At 38.1% G+C, this 21,918-nt stretch overlaps 1 protein-coding gene across 2 annotated transcripts in view; it reads right to left on the reverse strand.

Moving 5' to 3' along the window:
• MED13L (mediator complex subunit 13L) overlaps positions 1-21,918 on the reverse strand; it is a 204,149-nt gene that overhangs the window by 175,842 nt on the left and 6,389 nt on the right. For both annotated transcript variants that reach the window (XM_040606209.1, XM_040606200.1), the window contains one exon: positions 4,884-5,121. In XM_040606209.1, the coding sequence (XP_040462143.1) occupies positions 4,884-5,121 (238 nt within the window). The remainder of the gene's footprint in view (positions 1-4,883; positions 5,122-21,918) is intronic.

Genomic DNA, 21,918 nt, shown 5'->3' on the forward strand with positions numbered 1-21,918 from the left:
GAGTTTCCAATAAAACTCTAATGTTCTACATGCCATGTAGTACAAAGTTTATTAGTATCTTTTCCAGGGGGAAGCAGCTCCAGCAACTCAATGGATCAAGTGCAATATACCAGACAATACATAAAAAACAAAGGGTTTGGCTCAAAAGAATTCAGCCCACAGAAAAAAAGTAACTTTCCTCCAAAAGTCTTTCCCCTTGCAACAAAAAAGTTGCACAGAAATAATTGTTAATCTGATTTGAGAGGAAAATATCTTTAAGTTAATTTTAAGTGAGAGTGAGTCAAGAGTTAACTGCAACTTTACCAGCACTTCAAGGATGATTGTCCCAAGAGTAGCAAAGTGCTAAAATTGTGTTTATTTTCTCTCAAGAAGCTCTGTACTGTTAGGCTTCTATTTTGAAACTATATGATGAAGCACCTGTCACAATATGGGGTTTTTACTTCTGTGCTATGCATTGCTGAGGCCAGCAGTAATGGCTGGAGGGTACAGACATGTGTCTGGGGGTTCTTACTGATGCCCTAAGTTCCTCATATTAGTTTGTCTTGTTCAGAGGAAGACACAATGGCAACCCCAAACGCCTACCAGAATCAGCAATTAGAAGCAAACAAGTCATTAAGTTTCTAGTTCTTTAAATGAAACTGCATCCTTATATCAAATACCAGGAACTTATACTGTCTAACCTTCTGACAGTCTCCAGAGTCCACCTCCAGGGTCATGTTTACAGTCACCAAAACTATATTCTCAGTAGTGCTACACATAATCCCTGCATTATTCCTGACAAGTCAAGTATTTTGTACCACAGATGCAACAAAGCTGAATATATCCATAAACTCAATATGCAGATTACAAGTTTATAGACAAAACTGTCAGACAAGTTTTCTTTGGAAAAGCAGAGAAGGCAACTAAGGAACAGATATGACCTGCTTATAATCTATGTGGAATGCAGACGGTACAAGGCAGGTGGGTCAGAGAATAGGAAAAAAAAAACATCCACAAGAATCAAGTATAAATTCTCTGTGGTGCTCCAGATGGCATTTGGTCACCAAATGCAAATGACATCACTACAGCTTGCAAAACTACAACTTCCCTGTCCAAAAAACCTGCCAACAGTAAGATACTACCTCGTCTCTATTCCTTTTCTTCTGCATGATTTAAAAGAAAACCCAAAATACAAACAAAAAAAAATTATGGGAAAAGGTACAGCAGCTGTAACACTTGTCAAACCTCTTCAGGTAGTAGTATCGTTAAATAGCATTTATCTCTGAGAAAACAGAGCTTCCACAAACTAAAACGCTCCCAACTTCTTAAAAAATACACCCAATTTTTTTCTCCCATTCAGTGACCCCATACCAATTAGCTTTTTCAATTGGGACAGAATAAAGATCTTGCATCTTTCTTCATTTTAAATTAAATCATAATAAAACACAGAACACAACAGCTGCGGCTGGCAGGAAAAAGAAATGTAGGAGTATGTGCAAGAGACACACCTATGAAATTCACAGCTGTCTAGCTAATCTAACTACTTAACTGATCTATAGCTGTTCTGCAAATAATTGTTTTTACTTAATCTCCCATGACAGCATTTAATTATCTACACAGTTTTGGAAAGCTAATAGCTAAACAACTGTTCCTAGTACCTGCTGTTTAGAACTACTAAGTTGTTTTCCCTATGACTATTTAAAATGCTTTTATTAAAGGCAGATTGCTGCTTCCAAAAGCATCTATCTTGAATGTTATAAAGATAAGGCAACCCACACAGTTTGTAGAAAAGTCTCAGTCTGTACTTCCCATTTGTTTAACAGAAGTACTAAATGTCACACAATATTATTCGAGTGACTCTGTTACTCAAAAAGATCAATAGTTCTAATTGAGACTTGAATGAATAAGAGATAAAGCCTTAAATTTAGAAGTTGCCGCTGAATTTTTATTACCCTAATAAAAAGTTCACATTTAAAGCGCAAGTCCTAGGCAGCAAAAGAGAAATTCAAAACATTGTGAGCAACTTCATACTTGGTAAGAATTAATGATCTTACTAAAAGCCATTATTTCCTAAAGTTCATACATCTCAAAAGACAGGATTTGTAAACCTGAAAATGTTTTGGATATACCCTAGTCTTTCACTTGGATTTGCAGCACCCCATTTCTGGGAGGTGTGCTCCTAAATGTCCAAGTACAATCACAAAACCAAAGCTCTGGTCATTGAGCTGTAAGTTACTGACCACAGTGAAAATCCAACCTGTACAAAAAAGATTTTAAGCAGTTTATTTAATGACTACGTTATACCAAAACAAACAGCATGCTATAGTGGCTCAGCTGTCAGGCAAGTCAATGACTGTGCTTCAGTAACTTACCTATTTTCTGTTTGTACCCAACATGCAAAGTCCTTTATAACGCCAAGGGCATGTAAACTCAAGAAACCAACTTCAACTATCAAATATTTCAGTACTGTGGTCTGCTTATACAATAAAAAGCAAAATAACCTTGTTTCTTCTTCTTCTGCCTTGCTACTTGCAGGAAACATTGAACACAGTGTCCTTCATCATATTTCAAGGAATCAATGTACATAAATGCCTCGCTCATTCCAGCAGAATTTGATGTTCAGTATTTTGTCAATACTGATGTTTGAACTCTAGAATACTACTGAAGAGAGCAAGACAGCCCTATCAGCAGTAAAATTTATAACACTTTTACAATTTACATCACTTTGAACTATTATCTGATAAGTCACTTTGAGGGTTTCAATGTGCTTTTAATATAGAAGTAGTAACCTATCATTATATGATTCACACACACTACAAAGAATACCAAAACCTGCAGTGGAAGGAAGCAGAAAAGGAGATAATTCCCAAATTCTTGTAGGGTCCTGACAACAGGGGCGTATTTCATCTTTTAATTATCACGTATTTTATTCCCCTAAATGAGTTAGGCAGTGCTTTGTCCATCTCCAACCTCAGCTTCGCACTTCTTCACACCCCTCTGTACAACCTTTTCCTCTGAGATTTTCCACTTAAATTAGAGACAGCACTGCAAATAAGCATCACTCAATGACAGTGCTATTGTACCAGCATAGATATATCTTCTTGTATCTTTTGTGTTGTGAAACATACTACACTGAGACTGTTTTTATTGGAATGATACTGTTGCTGTTGACATTTAAAAAACAGTGCTCTTGCAGACAATTTTCAGACTTCATTGTACTAAAAAGTCGCTGTACTGAAGGCTTCATCCCAGATGCTTCATAAAATTTTGGACCAGGCAAAAAAAGGTCTCAAAGTTATGCTATTCTCCATTTGCTATACTCTGTCCCATACTATACTCAAGCAGATTCAGCTATTCATACATTTAAATGCTTCACCATACTTCCAGTCACTGGAAGTAGCATTATATTGTTGTAACCAAGATGTCAGACATAAACAAGCTACATCAATTTACAACAGAAACAGAAGCTATCACCTGCAACTCCCCTCAAATAAAAAGACACTTAAGTCCCATATACTGCATTTGAAATATTAAATAAACTGTATTTCACAAAAAGAAAAGCATATATTATTAAAGATTTGCTGGGTAAGTAGAAATATTACCCATGCCTTCATTCAAAACAGGTGCCTCATAAAAAATTAATGTCAGTGGAATGGCTCGGTGCAGCACTTCTGAGCAATCTATTTAATTATACATGATCACATAACTACCTGCATGAAATACGCCTGAAGATACACAGAGTGTTTCATATCTGTGATTTCACAAGCTATTATTACCAAATAAACAATCTGGTATTCATGAATGTATGAGGTTTGTTACAGTCTGAAGATAGGTGGTTAGAACAGGGTAATGAGTAAGAAAGCAAACATACCATAACCCAGGACCAACACAGTGTGGGGTAAAGGCAGGGGGATAAAGGACACCTAAAGCACACTGGACAAATACAATATTCGATATATTCGAACTAGCATACAAGTTTTATCACCAAGTAATGAGAAAGTCTAAAGGCTTACCAGGATGAAAATTTATTGAAAAAAACCAGGAACTGATCCTGATTATTGGTTTGGGTTGTTTTTTTTTAATTACTATTATTACTCCAGGATTGGTGAACTTCAGTTATTTTCATTCAAGACACCAAGTGGTAAAATAGAGGTAAAACTCATGCAGTCTAATAAGGCACCATTTAAAAGTCAATGTTTTCAGACAAACTAGGTTTACTCACAACAACTATACACCATTGAAAAGAAATTAATATATAGCGGATAGAGTCAAACCCAAAAGGGATCACGACAGGTAAAGTTAGTTTCCTTCTATCATTTTAAGGCTACACATTCTGGAGACACTAAGGACAATCCAATTGCATAAAACTTACAATCACTTGAACTTTATCGTTACCACCTTTGCCCTACCTTTCCTTTCTTTTATTACATTCACTTGTTGCAGCTTGCCTCCATTTATGCTCAAATCCTGTACCATGACCAATATTACAAGTTCTGACCTTGCAGATTTAGCTGTGGTGACATGGAGTATACCCGCCTCTACAGTACAGTTTTTTTATTCCATCAACTAGTACCTTATGCTAGACTTTATTTTTATTATTATTATCCTTTAAACTAGATTTTACTCTAATTTTACTGTGCATCCGAGATGTCACACAAAAAAAAATAAATCTAAGTAATGATGTTGGATGCAAGTCTCCCAAGTTCATTTAGCATTTCTTTTTGCACATCATATGCAGATCACTTGCAGCAGAAAAGTCAAATTTGCAAGCTTTGTCTTTCCCTTTAGGTCTTAAAGACACAAATTGTGACAAAAATCACACATGGTAGCAAGTAATGACAAAGATCCTTTTTCACTGGAAAAAATATAAATAAATCAAGAAACAATGAAAGAGAGAAACTTACTGTGCAGTTCACGATGTATCACATCTACAAGATTTGGTTCATCTCCCCACCAGAATATCCATAGTTCCTTACAATCCGGTTTGACGTCACGGCGCCACACACAAAGCAAATTGGCCTGCAAGCAGCGGATGAAGCTGAGCAGAATTGGATCATCCTGTGCTGGGGCTGAAATGATAGGGCCACAGTCCCCATGACCTTCAAAATTGTACCTACGCCATTTGATGCCTGTGAGTTCAGCCTACGGAGAAAACAAATGAACGCAAAAAAAGACATTAAATCACAATTTCAAAATTTAGTTATGTTCACAGTATTGGTTTGTTTCATTTTCATTGTTTAATTCCTAGAATATAGCTCTAAGCAGCTGAAGTTAAAAACTCCTCCTGTTACCATATTTTCCTCTTTTCTGACCTCAAGGAAAAAAAATTTAGAAACAGTACTGAATAAACCTGGCTTACTCTTGCATTTAGATTTTTCACCACAACTTGAGACATTTCCAGTAGATTCAGTCATTTCTAACCTCACTGTTATCTTATTGTAAGCTTACAAGGTAGAAGGAAAAAAAACAGGGAGAGGGAATAAGGCCCATTCCCTACATACTTGGTGGTCAAGTGAGTCCAGCGTCAGCCCAAATGTTGACCACTTGAAAGTCACAAACAGAAAGTACTACCGGACATAAGTGACTTGCTGAAAACGGTGAAATACAGTTTCATATTGTGATGTTACAGGTTTACCAAACATGCTTTTTACTTTTATTTTGCTCAAATGAACAAGAACAGAATAAGGAAAGCTGCCATTTAGTGTCTCTTGACCAGACAGAATTCTCTTATTAACCATCAAGGAAAAATAAAAAGAACAGTGAAATGGCCACCCAGACATTTAGGGAAAATTTTCTTCCACACAGGTTGAAAATTCTTAAGGAATGCAAGTGTCCCACTGCATAGCAGTATGAGTAAACAACTGCCAGAGAAGAAGCTGCCAAAGTACTCAAACCATGAAACAGTTGGCAGCTAGAACCAGGTCAGCAGAGAAAACGTTCTAATGGGGTTTTTTTATTTCTTTTCATCTTTAATAGCAGATACTCACAGCTGTCACATTCAGTTTCCCTTCTTTGAAACATCCAGATTGCTACCTTTTTATCTACTTCTGTTACCCTACAGATCACACTCTTCCTCTCCCCTCCCCAGCCTGCTGCCTGGTTTCCCCTCCTGCTTTTTCCCCAGTTTCCTAGGATTGTTGCTCCTCTCCACTGGCTCTGGGAGCCTGCCCAAGACACACGGGGGAATATTGTGTGAGTTTTAGACTAGCTAGCATGAGCATCATTATCAAATAAAGACATGGTAGGTATATACTCTGTGTTCACAGTGGGCTTGTACTCTGGTTTCTAACCCATGTTACCACATTCTCACTGCTGTTAGTCCCTCACTACTTCATTTACAGTATTCACATCTCCACCTTGCTGCTTAAAAATAGCTGTGTGCTCAGGTCTAAAGTGGTCCTGCAGGAAAATCCAGCTGGTCTACAGGAACAGGCTGCAAAAACTCAAATACAGTACTTACACCTTTGACAAGAAGAGTCATTGCCAGGGAGAAAAGACACAGCAGTGGCAACGCTACCTACAGGAACGCTCACCCCGCAAAAGTAATAAATTAGCTGTATCTAAACTTTCCTTTCTCTGGACAGTACATATCAAAAATACCAACAAGGGTTATTTTTTTACTCCTAAAGAAAAGAAAACATTTGCAAATCACATACTCCTATTTTCATCATCTGCACAAGGGCATTTAACCTACTGGCCTACACCACTCCTCCAAAACCCATACTACATGTCTCACAGAAGGATTTCCCCTTTCAAATTCACAAACTTTGCTCATTTAGAAGTTTAAACTCTAAAATTTACTTTCCCTCACCTCTGGAAAACTGGAAGCAGGCTGTTACTTGTTCCAGAGCTAGCCGGTTCACTATGACGAGCTAAAGGTGATGTTCGTCATGCCAACACCACAAGCAAAAAAGCACTTGTATTTCTTTTATCTTATATCTTCTAAAACAGTTTCACCTCATTCCACCTGTACAGTGCCTAGCACAGAAGGCTTCTGGCCCATGACTAAAGTTCCTGTGACTATGCCTCAAGGGCTATTTCCCCAAACACTGATTATCCAGATTGCCTATTTAATTCTCCTCTGAAGAGGCCTCATCAGGCACACAGGAATAGAGTAGCGGACCTCTGCAAGGAAGGGGAAAAAAAACAAAAAACCCAACAAAAACCTAACAAAACACTAAGCAGCAGGGAAATTGTTTTTACTTTTTGCATGCCCCTCAACCACCAGCCACTTTCAGCTGCACATTGTGGAAGCAATACTACCATCCTGTATCATGTCAGCAGGACACCAGCGGTGGTGAAATCAGACAGTACTGGATCATCCCTGTTGAAGATTTCTACAGCCAGCACTATTGCTTTAGCACCCAGGCAAAAATGCTGATTCTCCATTCAAAGTTTTGAGGAACTACAGAAAAGCAAATCAAGAAAGATAGTCAGGACTGGCTGAGATGCAGAGCACGTATGCCATGTTCCTGGCACAAGAGGGCACAGCATTGGGGGAGGAAGAGGCAAAAGGGAAGGACAACAATTTTTTTTTTTCACAGTAGGGTGCTGCATAGCACTGGAATACCTCACACGTTACATAATATTCTAGGAGAAAGTACTCACACACACTCCTCCAAAACATCTACATCTGTTCCACATGGATCTCTATCTATAGCGTGGAAAAGGAATGTGCAGTTTCCAAAACAATATAATGAATATGACTAGGAATCAGAAAACACCAAAGATTAGTACCAGCATAGGCAACCTAGGAAAATAAATACCTCGTTAAATGTTTATGTCATAATGCACCAGGAACATATGGCAAGTCACACGGAACATTGAATAGGAGGATGACAAAAACAAAACCCCCAAAACCCCAACTGATCAAAAAAAGGTTACTCAGCAGCACCACTCACTTGATCAAAGCAGCAACAAGTAGAGATCAGGTGTTTGAAACAGCAGGCAAGCTCTTGCAACCTTCTGGCAGCTCAGAGGTATCAACCCATAACATCCTATCCATACTATGGATGAAATATAGTCAATAAAAGCACAGAGAAATCAGCAGAGCCGAATCCAATCTAATTCTACACTAACAAACTTCTGAAGTGTCTAATTCTACAGTCTATGAGGACTAACGAGCTACTAGAGCTTACCAGGATCACTAGTGACCACCTGCACAGAAAGTGACTCTTAAGAAAAGGAAGAGACAAGTACTAGGGGTTTTGAACTTAGTAGCAGCATAAAATGAGAAGTCACACACCGTTTCCTGGTCAAAGTTGTAGAAATGTGACTCAGTGCATTTATTTGGATATGTCTGTTTCTGTTTAAATTTTTAATAGGTAAGCATCAATACTAATCCTCAGAACTTCTATATTTTGTCCTCATGTTAATTAAAACTGAATTCAAAGAAGATCTGAATCCATAAGTAGCACACAAGAGAAGACTGCACCAGGAACACTTACATATATTCTACACCTCTACAGATATTTTGTGTAAAGTATTTAACACACTATAGGGAAAACATCTGCAGCCACATGAAGGGTTTTTTTAAATTACTTTATTTAAAGAAACAAACATTACTAGTTTTAAAAGGGCTCATTCTGCAGCAAGGTTTTTACAGACAAGACAGCCAATGGCCTATGGTTCTGGTGACTGCACTGAAGAACTAAACACGGTTTCATCTATGCTTAATCAGCAGCAAACACAGGCTGCTACCAAAATGGCAGCCTCTCCCTCATCCCCAGCCACGCATTTCCATCTCCCCGTCTGACACTAGATCTGGTGATCATGCAGACATTAGGTGAATGGGTTTGGTTGGAATCAGTTCACGAATTTAAAGATGAGAAACAAAAAGAACGAAAAACATCTATCAGATCAGCACACTGACAGCCTACCCTGCAGCCACATAATCACTAGAGCAGGCAGGAGTGAGAACACACAGATGAGAGCAGCAGTGGAGTGGGATCTCCCCTTTCAGTGACAGCTCCAATCAGATAAAACAGAGCATTAAAATTGCACACAGAGACTGTTGTTAATGTACACCTTAAACCAACACAAGCAAGCACTGGTGCCAAAAGCAGTGCTGGACTGGCCTGCCTTCGCTGCATCAGTCACCTGCTCCTGGCTTTACCACTACTTCCACTTTACCGCAGTACTGCTGTTTGCATGGATTCACACAGAAATGAACTGACTAAAAATCAGAAATATTACATTAAACTTTTTCCCCCCTACTCAGATCAGTCCTATACCCAATTCATTACATAGCCACAAAGATGCTTGTACCAGTAAGACAGCGGACAGCAAAGCAGGTCAGGGAGTGTAGAGCTGCTCTTTTTAGTAAGGCTCCTGGTTTTAAAGCAGCCTGAAATACTCACTGAGATAAAAACCAAGATCGCTAACCTGAGGACAAAACTGTAACCATGCCTTTTTACTTACGGCTGGTTAGAAATGAATACAGAACAAAGCAGAAGTCTTGCCAGGCGATGTAATCTACTATGTTTCTTGCATCTTTTCCCATATGTGTAGTCTTAGCTTATTATGGTTGCTACAATGTTCTTTACACTAAAAATCCTGACAAAAAAAAGAACTTAGAATTACATACTATTAACCAACATTGTTAGTAAATCATGCGTAACACAAGAGACCTTTGCTTTGGTTTCTAAAGGAACATATGTTTTGGAGGACTGTGAAGGGTTGAACTCAGATAAGAGGGGCCTTTTAAAAATTATTTTTTTCTAAATTTGGTTAACTGAGATTGAACACAGAATAAAGCGTTTGTAAGTTGCCCACTTTAAATACACTGGGCTAAGCCTGTAAGGAAACAGAAGTCAGATCTCTCTGTTTAACGGTACTATCCAAAATCTTTACTAACATTCAACTTTTTACAGTAAAATTCCCAAGACACAGAAAGATCTGTTTCTGATGTATTCAAAATCAGCTATCGGGGTAGCAGAGTGCATTCAAATGTCAAAACTCCATATAGGCATCTAAAACCACCCAAAACATAACCAAGAGATAGGCAGTAATGAAAACAGCCATGCCAAGGCTTTCATTCGGAAACATGGCCACTGAATGTCATTTATAGTCCTTTGAAAAGGACTGCAAACACAGGTTTCCTTCCACCTAGGTGACTGTCTTCACAGTTAAACAGCTTCAAAACAAATGAATTAAGAGTATTCAAACCTCTGATATCCCCTATGCACACAAGCAAGCAGAAGAAAGACAGAAAGCAAATTAGCACTTTCTTTTACTACCATTAGTCTGATGCTCTAAATACAGACACCATTGAATCTATCTGCAACAGCTGAGGGCTGTTGCCATTTTAACTCCAGGACAGCACCAAGAACCGTAAATTCCTAGTAGAAATAAAACCTAAGCTCTGATTCTTCTTCCTCCTTCAGGCTTACATCAGAATAACAGACAGGCAGGAAGGGTCTTCTGCTGATCTCCTAGTGCTCCATTCACATTGGCAGCGTTTAGGCTGCTAAAAATCACAATTCCCCAGTAACATTTCACACTGCACAACTTGATTCTGGCATGCTACCAGCAACCCTGAAGATATAATTAGTGCTGTGTAGCCACCGTGACTATTTTCCTCTTCTGCAGTCCTCACAGATGGAACACAAACAAAACACATCTTCCACCTCCTCTTTTTTTCCTCATCCCCACCAAATGCTTTTTGGACTATATATGTTGTAAGGGAAATGGACAGACCAATTTTAAATGAACTTCTCCAGAAGACTTGAGTAATTCCACCCATTTCAATACACAAAGCTCTACTGGAGAGTTTATACAAGAATACAGACACAGCAGAACCAGAAAAAGGCAGAGCATCTAAAGTTTGAGAAATTGTTGTATTTGGGCACACAAAGTGTAAACTAGAGTTACTTCTGTATTATTGTACTTCTCTACATTAAAAAGAACGGCTAAAATTATATAATCATATGTTATTTTTCCTGCTTCATATAGTACAGAAAGGTGAGAAAAGCTAAGGTACATTCAGGCCTCCAGAAAATCGGTACCTCAGTACTTCCAAAATAGGAAAGATATACTTGAAAGGAGGCAAAGATCTACACAAAAGGCTTGAAGGGTCTTATGAGTTAAAAAAATAAAAATCTAGACATCTACCACACAGGCCCTCAGCTCCAACCCTGACTTTCTCAATTTTTCAACATGACATCGTTCAGGTCATTTTATCTATCTCAGTTCTCCTGTCTGAAACAAAACAAAATGAAAACCAGGTATAAAAAATACTTCCCAATTCCCTGTCTAAAAGGTGCTACTCAAACTCAGGTCTGCACAGTGCTTCAAACATAAGTTTCTCTAAATTCTCTTAAGAAAAGAAGTAAGGTAAAACACAAAACAAAACCACACCTCACCATTTAAGTCAGATACCTCTACAAACAAGTTTCAGTTAACCAAAGGAATATAATAATTAAAAAGCTTTCAGCATGTGCCCTTCTAACCAAGGGGAAGAGCTTAAGTTGCTCACAATACATTAAAACACTATTTACCAGCCTCTGACATCAGGCACAATCTAAACAATTTCTCAAATCTAGATTTTTGTTTGCTTCTATGTAGGATATTGTAGTTGCTAAGTGTCTTTAGTCTACAATTTATGTTTCAAATTGGAATATAAAAAATGTAAATGTCATATACATATATATATACACACACATGTATATGTATTTGCCAGTTTTATTAGAATCTCTTCTTAAAGAGCTTCATTCAAGTAAGTAGCTATTCTGAAGCCACCAGAGACTTATACTAAGGACTACTCACATGAGTAAAAATCTGTGTGAGAAAGCCCTTAGTTCATAGTCCAAGAATTTAAGCTGTAGTTAAAGGTGTCATGGGAATTACACCACCATTTTAATTAAATGCTATAAGATCTTGCAGACAGATTCAAGATTAGCACCATCTGTTTTGGTTACAACATTTCATTTCACTACATCATCCTCACACAGCAACAAAATATCATTTCACACTCTACCCAAGCCATTTAAATACCAGATAAAATTTATGTCATCTTGATACCCCTCACTAAGGAGGAAGGACAAGAGGATGAAGACAGGAGGACTGAAAAATATTCTGTACCAAAAGGAGCTTATGGGAGAGACAAACACACACCCTGACAAGAACTTTTGTCCCCTACTCCCACTGAAATGAAATATTTAGTAACATCTGTCTAAGTTCCTGTCAAGTGAATCCAAAGAACCGAGGCAAAAAACACATCAAGGAAGAGAGGAGATTGCTTAACTAAAAAAAAAAAAATAGTTTTCTTCATAGCTATATATTATTTTGACACTCTGAGAAAGATTCCTATTTGGATAGCACAACTTTCTACAGTAAGACTGAAGCAGCAACGAGCACCTGCACACAGACATTCTCTTATCTTTTACTCCTGGGTCTATAACTCCCTTGATTTAAAAAAACAAAACAAAGCAAAGCAACCACCTCAACCCTGTGTAGCCTTCTGAAATCAGATCATTTACTAAACTACATATTAACATTCCCGTCTTTATCCTATCCATTTTAAAAAAGCAGGGAATGTTTGGTGTTCCCTTCCCTCAGGGCTTATCCCTTCTGCCCCTTAAAAAGGGAGGAACCATATGGCAGTAAAGAGAGGCCTTATCGTGCACTGAATGAGCCATGGCTCAGCTTCAAAATGACATTTCTGTTAGGCTAAGCGACTGGCAGACAAGCATTGCAATAACTGCATCAACCAAGTCCTTCAAATTTTTTCATACTCTGAATTCAAAATGGAAAAAAATAGCATCCCAAAAAAATCTACTTCTGAAATGGGCCTCCCATGGCCAACAGGAAAACTGCCATGCTTGGTGCTTCAAAGAGCTGAACAACCAGCTGAGTTGAGCATCATTCTTCTTAATATGCAACAGATCAATAGCAGAATGACATGTTTGACTTTAAACCTTTCCCTGTATAAGCACACAGTCAAGTGGCTGAGAAAAAAAAAGGATAAAGGACAGTCACTAACAAGCTTAAAAATGAAGGATGGAAAAAATTACCTTTTGTTGTTGTTCATTTGCTCTTAAAACCAACAAGAAACTGAGCACAACACTGCATGCAGCAAGCGTGCTTAAAATTACTTTCAAACTGGTAGATCTCTTCACTCCATACCATGCTGCTTTCTTTCTTCATACCCCCTGGAACATATTATCTAAATGCTATACTTCAGAACTGTTTGTGACAAGCAACAGCATCAGGGCATTTGTATGTCATCTTTTATCTTTGCCAAGTCTCAGTGAAGGATTTAGATGTAACCAAAATCCTATTATCAGATACCTTCCTGATGGACTTCTGTACCTGGGGACATCTGAGTCATTGTATCATAGCACTGAGGACCAAAAAACCAAGATACTTCCAAAATAGAGTCCACATATACCATTATTAGAAGCCACAACCTAATAGCATGAGCTGTTATGCCTAAAAAGTAAACAGTAATGACAGAAATGAGGAATTTTTGTCTGTGTCTCCTAGATGTCAGTGTGATTCTGCCTATGTGGAAGCAGAGGCAGCCAGGAAGACTAACAAATTGTTTCAAAGAAACAAAAGTCAGACTAGTCTCAACATCTTTCCCAGTGGAAAATACTAAAGGACTCCAATATTAATGCTTGAATTTCAGCAGTTCTGGCAGATGCAGAAGCTACCAACAAAGTTCTGAGCGGCAAGCATAGAAGAATCTGAGTAATCTGATAAAAGGGCCCAAATTGCTGGTATGTACCCCAACCATCACAGAACTTCAAGGTTAAATACTATAGTAAAAGGTTAAAACAAAACACAGCAGAAGGAAGGAAAATGAGTGCATGCTGATGTACTGGAAGAGAAACAGTATCTTCCTAGAGTCCACTGCAAAAACAGGTTGGCAACACAAAACCAAAAGGTAGAAATTCTTGTGAAAGAAACAGAAGGTGACACAGAAATTGTTAGGCCACCAGGATTCATCTATAGCTGTGCACCCTCATCACTAACTGCAGTTCTTGTTTTGCCACATCAAAAAGTAAAGAAAACAGGAAAAAATTACAAGAATGGTCAAAAGTGCATTTTACATACAACAAATTAGGACTGTTTGGTCTAAAAGGGAAACTATGAAGGTCTCTAGAGAACAGCTGCTCGTGGTGTCTACCCAGTATCAAATTAAATTAGAAGAATGCAAGACTCAAACCAAAATGAGATGGCTGACCTTTGTGTGTCAGGATAAAAACTTGGGTACTAGTTTAAAAGTCACCTATTAAATACCTACCTGGTTCAAGACGTCTCTCAACCAAATACATATAGAGCCTGGGAGATTATTGAAGGGAAGTATTACTATGTCCTTGACCTACTCATCTCTTTCTCCAGCTAAATGCTATTGTTTACAGGGGGGAGCACACTTTTGCAGCACGTCTTTTGGATACCCTGTTTTTCTCCCACAAAAATTGCACCTTTTCTATGAGCAGCCATGGCAAGCCTCTAAGTGACTTCCCAAATACAAAAAGCCACGTAATACAGGCTGCTGGCACAGACAACATATCAATTTGACAGCTGCTAGGCACCCACAAAATGCTTCTTTAAATCTAGCAGGCCAAACAACCGCTGGCTACCGTTTAGACAAGACACTGTGATGGACTTTTGTTCTGATTCAACAAAGCTGTTCCTGTGCCTTGTCATTTAACTAATGAGGTACCATACTGGCATCTTTGAAGTATTTATCAGCCCATGAGGAGCATCATCAATGATCACCCTCAAAATAGCTCTCAGATCTGCCATCCTTAAAGTCAGTACCAAGCATCCATCACTAAAACAGTAACAGTCATCCAGGACCAACTCCAGGAACTTGTAAAAAAATTAATTATAAAAACAACAAAGAAAAAAAAAAAAGGCATTTTTGAGTCACATCAACTTCTTTCACCTTCAGTGAACAGCTTTGGTTACCAAGTCTCCAGTCCCTTAACTGGTTCAGCAAATATCAGTAAACTATTCCAAACTGGTGCCTTGCTCATCAGCTCTCTTCCACTATAAGTAAGTTTGTAACTAAGTTCATCAGACAGAGATGTAAAAAGAGAATATGATAAGCATGGCTGGAAGCCAAAGGGCTGTGATTTAGCCATTACTTGAGAAGATCTTTTTGAGTAAAAAATATATTCAACACAAAAATATTAGGAAACTGAAAGATGGCAGCAACATCTTCTCAGGTCAGCACGTGATTGAAACTCACATAGATGTGCACCTCTACACGCTTGTACTTACTGGGTTTTGCACCAATACAGACACATAAAATGGGAAGTTGCTACAGTCTCACCACCAAGCATGAGAAAGGGAAACTGAAAAGCCAATCTGAACATCAACACTGGTGCCAAACAGGTAGGAATCCCTTTCAGAGGATGCTACTACGCAAGACCTATCCATGTACTTGCAGAATATACCTACCCAGTATAGCCAACGCAGGCAAAAGCATTTAAAAACAAGACATGGTCTATTTTTATTTGTTTTGGGTGGTTTTATGGGGAAGAAGTGGAATGAAGCTTACCCATGTCTGAACTGAATGTACACCCAGGCAGGCTGTATCCAATGGAAGCATACAATGCCTGGAAGCAAAATGCCATCTCCCAAGACAAAGAGAGAGAAGGGTTTGAACATCTTTTCATTTTAGAAAACCCTACATTTAGGTAGTGAACCACCCTGCAGGTCAGGTTACCAACAGTATTTTACAGAGCCTGCTAAAAGATAATGCTTTAGCCAGTTTCTTTACAAAAGGGAACCAATTATATTTTAACTTCCGAGTAGATGGTTGAGAACAGATAATAAAATAACTACCACTTCACACTAGATAGCACACAAAAGAAAGCTAACAAATGGGCAACTTGCTAGCCAAAGAATCCCTCCCTCATTCTAAGACAGGGTGAACGATTAGGTTTGCAAGTCCCCTTCAAAAAGACAGAATCAGAAGTAACTGTCCATTTTCCAAATTAGAAGAAAAACAAAAAAAACCAAAAGACAAACCCTTACAGAAAAGTTGTCCAGCAGATGAAAAAAAGATGATAAAAGCAAATCTGCAAGTAAACAAAGGAATCTTTTCTCTTCCCCCAACTTTAACTTTGTTAATTTCTTTTTTTTTTTTTTTTAAACTGGAGGAAGGAAACGTCAAACATCAGTCATACAATAGACTATCAGATGTTTCCCAAACCAAGTAATCTGACATATGGGCAGAAAAAAAAAAAAAAAAGGTGGGGGGGAGGCTGGAGGAAGTAACAACCCAAGTAGAGTAAACTTCGACATACTGAGTTAAAGAGTGCAGTTCCTTTTCTTCCCTTACACAAAAAACTGTACTTAAAAGCTCAGAACTAGATCATTTTTGTACACCACATCTAAGCAGAACTGCTTTGTGAATACCAACAACAGCTCACATGATTGTTCTATGCATGTGTCCATCACTGACCTGCAAAGCAAAATAGCTGTCTGCTCAAATGGACCCTCGCCCAGATTCCTGGTTCCAGGCTAGGAAGGTAGTAACAGTGCAGAAATACAGACAGCCCTGACTCCTTAACATCAACAATGTCTTGACCAGTGACATCAAATAAAGCCCAAATTGTTAGGCAGTCTGCCAAAATCCCTTAGCCCTTTAAAAAAACCTCCACCTCAGGAATTGCTTCATATGAATATTCCGTAATATAGAAAGTAGTAAATAAATCCACCACATGACTGGTCATGTAGATTCATTTTGCCAGCTTTCTTACTGTCATTCCTGCAAAGACAAGAATCCAGCAATTCTTGCCAGAAGGAAATTGCTGAAATTCACAAGAGAAATCATGTAAAAATTTTATTAAAATACACAAACAAAATTAAATAACCAGAAACACTGGGCTAAAAATGAAACCACCAAATTCAGACTAAAGTAACTTAACCAATTAACCTAGTCTGTCAGCAAAGAAATTACTTTTTTGTAGAAATACTTGACATGGTCGCTACAAGATGTTCCTGGAATTAGTTTTGTAACTCGCCCAGAACCACCTACAAATTCAGTAATATTGTGGCTATACGTGAAGTGAAACTCAAAAACCTGACATTAAGAGATTGCTGACACACTAGACTAGACTTAAGAATTCCTAGTAAACCAGAGACTCCAGTAAGAAAAAAGTCATGGTTTTATACTGAAAAACACCAACACATTTTGAAACTTGGTTTCACAGCTATGAATGCAGTGTCACTAAAAAACAGATGGTTGCCAATCCTGGTCAGTAGGTAAAGAACAGTTTTCCTCTAAAATTTGTTTTCAGTCCTCTGGTCTCACAAAATATTGTATTTTATGAGCAAATATGGAGCTATAAGGACAGGCAACAACACGGCACTGACCACAGCATAGCTCTTTTAAAGCTAAAAGATAAAGTAAATCAAGTTTTACTGAACAAGCTTTAAATTTCCTTCCCTAAGACATGGATTGTGGTTACACAGCCACTTTGATCTCACTTCAATCCATGCCACTGCCAAAACTTGATGGGGAGGGAGAGAGAATGGAATAAGGGGCACACAGACCTGGCTAGGGATTGAGAAGAGGAGGAAGTTTTTCACTAGGTCAGTTCCATGATCCAGGCTTAAATGTGAGCTTATGAATCCTTTTGTGGTCACTAAGGCATGGAAGAAGAGTGAAGGGGGAGGGAGAAAAATGAAAAAGGGAAAATAACCCACACCTTTTCCTCTGCAATTAATATTATTGTCTTCTCATAAACAAGAATAGTACACTACACTGCAACACTAGCTGACTAAAGCAAGCTAAGTGCTTAATGAGAAGTGACACAAATGCGTGTCATATCTTACACTAGAAATTAATTTTAGAAGACTGTCCATTTTCCTCCGTTTTCATAAGCTGTTTAAATACGTTCCTTAGTATAGGGACAAGGTCTTTATGTATGTTTGAGCTGATCTGTGTTAGTCACATAAATGTAAATATTGCCTAGGGGCACATTATTCAACAGCAACACACAAAACTTCCTGTCTCAAGGAAACAAAAGAGGCAATGCCACTGATGGCTCAAGTCACATTTCCGTACACTACTGCAATTCTGCTCAGGAACGTGAATTAAGCCACATGCAACTCAATGAGAAATAACATTTTTTTAACAGACTGAGAATCAGGATTTACCAAAATTAATCAAAATTCACAGCACGAGCCAAAGGAAAGACCCGCTTAAACCTTTTACATTTGTGAGATATTAGAAAACAGGCATCATCTTACTAGGTAAAATGCTAAGAACCCTCCTGATCTGAAAACTTAAATGTACTATATGGTATCAAAGTGGTTTACGTTCAGACATCATTATCGTTTTACAGTACAGTGATCATACTAATGCAAGACACTGTAACGAGCTGAAGCCACAGCAGGAAACAATGCAAGCTGTCATTCTTACTATCACAGGCCTGTTATCCCTGCAGTATATTCACAACCCTGTGCAGAGGGAACCTAACACAATGTTTCAGTAATATTTCGAAATCTGTTAGAGGCAGAAGATTTTTATTAGTTGGATTCTCTTTGAAACTACCAGCTGATGTCGGGAAACTCAGGGGAAGAAGATCTATTAAAGCAATACTTGGGAGCTTGAACTGAAAGTGGTATAAAAGCGTGGTCTGAAGAAGAATGCCTCCACATAAATACATACTCCATATAAACAAATCTTTTGGATCCGATTTAGGATCTTCTGTTGAAAACACCTGTGTACTTTTAAAACTGGCAAGTTAATATGCAAATGAACATGCTTCCAGTCAGAGCAATTTTTTTTCATATTATCTGTGTTACTATGGCACCAACAGGTCAGAAACCCCACCATCCTAGACTCTACACAAAAAAGCACACTACTCACCCACAGAATGGCAAATGAATACACACAGATCTGAAATACAAAACTATACTTGCCAGCCTTAACAACAGTCTGAAAAGACCAACCATGTATTCAGTGTTATTGGGTTGTCCGTAGGATCCCACAAACAAATTTAGGAAAAAGGTTTTTAGGACAACAGTGGAGTACATCTGCAGACATCAACTGGTAACCTTCCACAAATACAAAGGAACAGCTAGAAAAAAACCACAAGAGATACCAATTTATAATTTGATGATTCTAGTGTATATTGGAGTCAGGAGACAGTCAGTACCAAGTGAAAAATAAGAAGCAGAGAAGGAACAGGACTCAAGGCTTTGGATGTGAAAGCACAATAACTTTGAGGAGATGTAACACCAGCAGAAGACTATGAAAGAATGCAGAAAGGTGCAACATGGTCCCAGTCACAGGATGGGAGAGAAAATTTGTAGCAATGTTCTTGATATCAGCTGGGATATTTTAGTCAAATCCTGATAAAAGGATGCTGCCACAACTAAGGATGTTAAAGTGAAGACTGGGGTGGGCCGGAGGGAAGTTTAATTCCCTAGGGTGATCAAAGAAAAGTGGAGAGAACAGGTTAAGCGTTCTCATCCAATAAACAGAAAGCTTCAAACAAGCATAGATGTTCAACTCATTACAAAGTATGGCATTCCAGGAACATTGATGGGGTTTTGGTATCTAAAAAGCAGTGCAGCTGCACACACACCCCCCTTTTCAAAGGCATAACCTTTTTGAAAACTTAGATAAACAAATGAAAACAAAAATCCATTCCTTCATCTAATGGCCGAAGTTAATACATTCAACACATCTCATATGCACCACAATCCCCCCTGGAAGCTCAAAAATTTCAGTTTCTTTAGATTTTTTCCAAAAGAACTATATTGCCAAGAAAGAAAATAATAGAAGAAAGGTCTACATATAGGATTAATGAGTTCCTTTTTTACTCTCATTCACATGAGGAAGTGCTCTCAGAAGAAGAAGGGGGAAAAAAAATACAAGATCAAATGAATCGGCGGTGGGGGGGGTTGAGAACTGGGGTTATGATGTTCATACTACATTAATTATTTAGAAAAATCCAGAAATATATGTTTTCAGATAGTACTACAGCGAATGAAAATTATGATTCTTAAGCTGTATTTAAAAAAAAAAAAATCCTAGGTAACTACATCAGCTTAACATTTAAGTGTTTTCTTAATCACGTTGATGTTTGCAACAGCCATCTCATCAGAGGACTCGCATTGTCACCAAAATCAGACCACAGTCATTGGGGAAGGATTCACAGCCCCAGCACAGGTGTACATTCAGAAGATATTCAGGATTTAAGAAAACCTCACTCAAATATTTCTTAGTGGCTAGCCTGAGATTCTTTGGCTTGCTTTGTCCTCAACTGCAAATGTCACTCCTGCATACATGATTTTCTTTGTGCAATATTCAGAGAAGGTTAGTTACCCAACGCAGATTCATTATTCCACTCCCAAAGCTGGGCAAGCTAACTGAATGTCACTCTATCCCAATCTCTTTGCAAATCTGGGTCCATTTTCTTCAAACTCACACCCTAGTAGATATAATTGAATTGTCCAATATGCTGACAGGACATAATAGAAACCTACTACTCAAGTGATTTAAAACCTGAAATCTTTTATTAGCAGGAAGTGAGCAAGCTTTCTAACATCACTTTTCTACTTTTATCTTGTAACCTAATAAAATTCAGGTTGAAGATAACTAAAGAATCAAATACTTTTTGATAATTTGAGAGGCTAATTCCATTTCTTAAATATATATACACATAAATTAACACCTACATAAAATTTCAAACAAGCAAGATATCTACTATGTAGTGATGTAACATCCTACACACCAAAGTAACAGCCTACCGCTTGGAACACTGCATTTGTGATAATACAATAATCAAGAAAAACTACTGGTTCATTTACTGCTACTTAAGGATTTGGTTGGGCAATCAACCATTTACTATGAAGTCCTTTACTGACAATTATGCAACACCAAAGAGAACCTCACCAGCAACCCCTGCATTCTTCACTTCCTGATGCCATGAAAAACCTTTTAGGAAAATAATTCCAGTGCCATGTCAGATTTCCTTGACTCCTTTCAGTTTCATTCTGAAAACAACAACCAAACTCACTGATCGAAGGCAACAATTTCTGTTCCTGTTTGCGAACTGAAAAAAACTAACAGCAGCAATGACTAATTTACAGTTTGTAAATTTGCCTTTGAACACTGACTGGAACAAAGGCACAATTCCTACTAAGGGGACCTTTCTGGCAGCACATTTAAGCAAGTACTCACAACATCTTCCATACCAGCTTCTATAAAGTCTGCTATAAATAGGTCTCACTTTCCAAGAACATAATCATGCCTTTTCCAGGCTGAAGACTCCTACAGTATCTAATCTTTCACCACACAAAAGCTGCTCCAAATTTTAGGTCATTCCTGACACCCCTTGCTGTACTTACACACACACACACACACCCCAGCTCCAGCATATGAAACGTTATGCAACTTCATCCCAACTTTCAGACTGACTTGTGCCTTTGCATCCACCACAGCAGTTAAGCCAGACAGTTCAGGAAATATCTTTACATTTCATGCAAGCCCTCACCATCATATGATTAACCCTTACTCACAGGAAAGGTCAAATTAATTTTTCAGTAAGACTACTTTTATGAGTAAGGATTATTCACAGGAAGACTGTTTGCCAGCTGGGTCTGAAATTTTAATACAAAGCCTATTACCTCAGAACATTTTGCCTCCAAATAGTTATCAGACAACTTTTAATGAGTATTTAAATAAACTGGCCCTTAACAATTCCTTATTAAATACTGTTTTGATAAACAGACATTCTTTTTCAAAAGCAGCAGCAGACATTTTGACTAATGCAAGAACAGAGGTAAGATAAATATAATTTCTTCTGCTGTGCTGGAAACAGCAATTTCAAACAGAAGGTATATTTTTAATGAGCAAGTCTATTAGTTGTGTACACCAGTATAGTTTGTATCTGAGGGGTATTCTGATGACAAGCATGCAAATTGGCTCCTATCTTACTAAAAAATGCTTTACATTTAGAG

Source organism: Falco naumanni, chromosome 1 (genome assembly GCF_017639655.2).
Source record: "Falco naumanni isolate bFalNau1 chromosome 1, bFalNau1.pat, whole genome shotgun sequence".
NCBI lineage: Eukaryota > Metazoa > Chordata > Aves > Falconiformes > Falconidae > Falco > Falco naumanni.